The sequence below is a fragment of the Nicotiana sylvestris genome, chromosome 8 (genome assembly GCF_000393655.2).
Source record: "Nicotiana sylvestris chromosome 8, ASM39365v2, whole genome shotgun sequence".
In the NCBI taxonomy this organism is placed as follows: Eukaryota; Viridiplantae; Streptophyta; class Magnoliopsida; order Solanales; family Solanaceae; genus Nicotiana; species Nicotiana sylvestris.
In genome coordinates, this window is record NC_091064.1 from 115357124 (window position 1) to 115362002 (window position 4879).

General features: G+C 41.7%; 1 protein-coding gene across 1 annotated transcript; it reads right to left on the reverse strand.

Annotated features, from left to right (window-relative positions):
* Positions 1 to 665: 665 nt before the first annotated feature.
* LOC138875561 (uncharacterized) lies at positions 666 to 1100 on the reverse strand. Its single transcript, XM_070154398.1, has one exon. The coding sequence runs from the start codon at positions 1098 to 1100 to the stop codon at positions 666 to 668; it is 435 nt and encodes a 144-aa protein (XP_070010499.1).
* Between the last annotated feature and the right edge of the window lie 3779 nt (positions 1101 to 4879).

The window sequence follows — 4879 nt, forward strand, 5'->3', positions numbered from 1 at the left end:
CTGTCCCGGTGAGAATTGTCTTGGTTTGACCCTTTTGTTGAAAGCTCTGGACATTCTATTCTGATAAAGCTGACCGTGACATACTGTATTTATACTTTTTCCATCTATAAGGGCTAGTTGCTCATAGCGGCTCCTTATCCATTCTACATCACTTATTTCGACTTCTTGTATGATCCTTAAAGAAGGAAGTTCTACCTCGGCGGGAATGACAGCTTTGGTACCATAAACCAGTAAATAGAGAGTTGCCCCAATTGCTGTGCGATTGTGGTACAATATCCCAATAAGGCAAAGGGTAAGTTCTTATGCCATTGTTTGTGATTTTCTATGATTTTGATTAGTATCTTCTTGATGTTCTTATTGGTAGCTTCCACGACTCCGTTCATTTGAGGCCTGTATGCTGTGGAATTTTTATTTTTAATTTTGAAGGTTTCACACTTGGCTTTCATCAGATCACTATTGAGATTGACGACATTATTAGTGACGATGGACTCGGGAACCCCAAATCGACAAACAATACAATCCCTGACAAAATCTGCGATGACTTTCTTGGTTACAACTTTGTAAGATGCCGCCTCCACCCGTTTTGTAAAGTAATCGATGGCCACTAGAATGAACTTGTGCCCGTTTGAAGTAGTGGGATTGATCAGACCGATGACATCCAATCCTCATGCAGTAAAAGGCCAAGGTGCACTTGTTGCATTGAGTTCATTTGGTGGTACCCTTATCATGTCTGCATGTATCTGGTATTTGTGGCATTTCTGGATGTACCGGATGCAATCTGTTTCCATGATCATCCAAAAATATCCAGCTCTGAGTATCTTTTTGGCTAGAACAATACCATTCATATGTGGTCCACAGGTTCCGGCATGTATCTCCTCGAGCAATTTGGAAGCCTCTTTTACGTCAACATACCTTAACAATCCCAGATCGAGAGTTCTTCTATACACGGTTCCTCCACAGTAGAAGAAGTGATTGGACAGCCTCCGCAGTGTGCGTTTCTGAGTATGGTTCGCCTGTTCTGGGTATTTTCCTTTTGCCAAATATTCCTTGATGTCGTGGAACCATGGTTTTTCTGTCCATTTCTTCTTCAACATGAGCATAGTAAGCCTACTCATTATGGATCCTCACCGGGATAGGATCGATGAAATTCTTGTCTGGATGTTGTATCATTGATGACAAGGTGGCCAGTGCGTCTGCAAATTCATTTTGAATTTTGGGGACATGTTTGAATTCTATCTTTGTGAAACTCTTCACTAGTTCTTGCACACGATACAGGTATGGTAGTATCTTGGTGTTTTTCGTAGCCCATTCTCCTTGAACTTGATGTACCAGAAGATCCGAATCACCGATTACCAACAACTCTTGTATATTCATGTCGATGGCCAAATTGATCCCCATGATGCAAGCCTCATATTCTTCCATATTGTTGGTGCACGAAAACTTAAGCTTTGCAGATACAAGATAATGTTGACATGTCTCTGATACCAAAACCGCTCCAATGCCCACTCTTTTGAAGTTGGCAGCTCCGTCGAAGAACATTCTCCAACCGTCATAGGCTTCAGCAATGTCCTCTCCTACGAATGACACTTCTTCGTCAGGAAAATACATATTTAGTGGTTCGTATTCTCCTCCCACAGGATTTTCAGCAAGATGGTCTGCCAATGCTTGTCCTTTGACTACCTTCTACATAGATGATATCAAACTCACTTAACAATATCTTCCATTTAGCTAACTTCCCGGTAAGCATGGGCTTCTGAAAGATGTACTTCAGAGGATCCATTCTTGATATGAGGTATGTAGTATAGGCACAGAAGTAATGCCTCAATTTCTGAGATTTCCATGTCAAAGCACAACAAGTGCTTTCTAGCAGAGAATACTGTGCTTCGTTAGTTCTGAACTTCTTACTCAAGTAATATATGGCTTGCTCCTTTTTTCCTATCTCATCGTATTGTCCCAAAACATAGCCGAAAGCCCCGTGTAGTATAGACAAATAGAGTAGCAAAGGTCTTCCTGGTTCTGGGGGGACTAGGACTGGTTGCGTGGATATGTATTCCTTAATTTTCGTCAAAAGCCTTTTGACAATCTTCAGTCTAACTAGTTTCAACATCCTTTCTCAACCTTTTGAAGATGGGTTCACATATCACTGTGGACTGTGCTATGAAGCGGCTAATGTAGTTGAGGCATCCCGGGAAGCTCATCACGTCCTTTTTGCTCTTCGATGGTGGTAATTCTTGGATATCTTTCACTTTTGACGGGTCCAACTTGATTCCTCGGCGGCTGACGATGAATCCCAATAGTTTTCATGTAGGAACCCCAAATGCGCATTTTACGGGGTTCAGTTTTAAATTGTACCTCTGTAGCCTGTCAAAGAACTTCCTCAAGTCTGCTATGTTATCTATGGCCCTCATGGATTTTATGATGACGTCGTCAACATGCACTTTTATTTCCTTATGTATCATATCATGGAAGATGGTCATCATGGTTCTCATATAGGTGCCCCAACATTCTTTAGACCAAATGACATCATTTTGTAGCAGTATACTCCCCACGGTGTAATGAAGGCTGTTTTCTCTGCGTCTTTTTCGTCCATCCAAATCTGATGATTACCCGCAAAGAAATCTATAAAGGAGTGGAGTTCATACTTGGCGCAATTGTCGATCAGAATGTGTATATTTGGTAGTGGGAAATCTTCCTTGGGACTTGCTCTGTTTAAGTCCCGATAGTCAACACACACCCTTAATTTCCCGTCTTTCTTCGGAACCGGTACGATATTGGGTAACCAGGTTGGGTACTCAACTATCCTGATGACTTTGGCTTTGATCTTCTTAGTGACTTCTTCCTTGATTTTCAGGCTCATGTCTGGTTTGAATTTTCTGATTTTCTGCTTTACCGATAGACACATTGGATTGGTAGGAAACTTATGAGCCACTATGGATGTGCTCAGGCCAGTCATGTCATTATATGACCACGCAATGATATCCTTATATTCTTTCAGGAAATGAGTGTATTCTTCCTTTTCTGATGACGATAGGCGAATGATTATGCGAGTCTCTTTGACGGTTTCGGGATCTCCCAAATTGATTACCTCAGTTTCGTCCAGGTTTGACTTAGGTTTGTTTTCAAAATTCTCAACTTCTCTGATAACTTCCTCAGGTATTTCATCCTCTTCTTCTGAGTTACTATCCTTATATTGCGTTGTCTCATTACATGTCACAGTCATCAGTTTATTAGGAAAAGTAATAATAATGTTGTAGAGGAAAAACACAAAAAATAATAATGAATACTAAATAACGATGCATTAATTAAATTTTTAAAACATCCAAAGCAATTGCGGCTCGATGACTTGAGCAATTGTTTCGAAACAAAATGCGTCTTTAAAACAAAATACTGGAAATATCTTAAATGCCTAAAATGGTTTTCAAAACAGGTTAGGCTATTTGCCAAGCTACCTAGGAACTCGACGGGCTTGGGATGGTATGACAATCCAATTCTTGAGAATGACTCCGTTCTCCACGGTCTGAATGGTAAGGACTTCTTCATCCTCCCCCTCAACTATCACATTGCAATCCATGTCCTCGTCTTCTAAAAACAGGCTCCTTAGCCCATCCAAAGCATCCTCCTCTGCACATCCCCATATTGTATCGGCCTAGTGAAAAATTCTAACTCAGATGCAACACTGGCAGGTCGAGAGGGTAATAAGGACCACACCATGGTGGCGACTAATCATTATATTCTTGCCAGGTGTGTGGATATTCAAGCCCAAAGGTTGTGCTGTGACATTTCAACTGTATCGATTTGGCAATGCCCTGGAGTTTCTTCCTAAGCCCTTTGTCGGGTTCATACCCAGACCATGCCAGTATGCTATCTATTTTGTTACTCCACCACTTATCTTTCTCAAGTGCGTTGACACGCTCAATGCAGTGATAAGTTTCTCCACCCAACTTTCTTCTATTCTCGATAACCGGGACAATTTGACTGGTGTAAATGGGGTTACTTCCATCTCTGTAAAGATTACCTCATGATGGTTCCATTCGAACTTCACGGCCTGGTGTAGCGTTGAAGCCAAATCCCTAGAGGCATGTATCCAAGGTCCTCCCAATAGAAGATTGTATGTAGCAGATATGTCTAATACTTGGAACTCAACATCGAACAAAGTTGGGCCCATCTGCAGACAGAGGTTAATTTCCCCAATTGTGGCCCTTTGAGACCCATCAAATGCCTTCACATTCATACTTCCTACTCGTATCTCATGGAAATCTTTACCCAGCCTTTTAAGAGTAGTCAATGGACAAATGTTGAGGCTTTAACCCCCATCTATTAAGACTCTAGCGATGAATTTGTCCTCAAACTTTACTGTGATGTGCAGTGCCACGTTGTGACTTAATCCTTCAGGTGGTAGTTCATCCTCGTGAAAGGTGATCTTGTATCTCTCCAGTACCTGCCCTACCATATTGGCCATCTCTCCATTGGTGACATTATTAGGCACATAAGCTTCATTCAACACCTTTATTAGAGCGTTCATATGTGCCTCAGAATTTTTTAGCAGCGACAAGATGGATATCTGGGCGGAGTCTTGTTCAGATGATCAATGATAGAGTATTCTCTTGTTATACTTTCCTCTAGAGATCATCTGGTCCAGTTTCAATAACGGGTTGCTTGGTAGCAGCTTCTTTTCTTGTTCCTCCCAAGTTATCGCGTGTATAGATCCTTCTAGTTCTTGTCATCCCCTGTGCAACACCGGATTTTTCCATCTTTGCTTTTCCTTTTCTCCTAGCTTTGGCAACATAATTCCGGGGTACGGCATTGGACTTGAAGGGTGGTGTGGGTGACACCGTCACAGTGAATGGTGTGGCTACTTCTACTTCAAATGGAGTAGGTG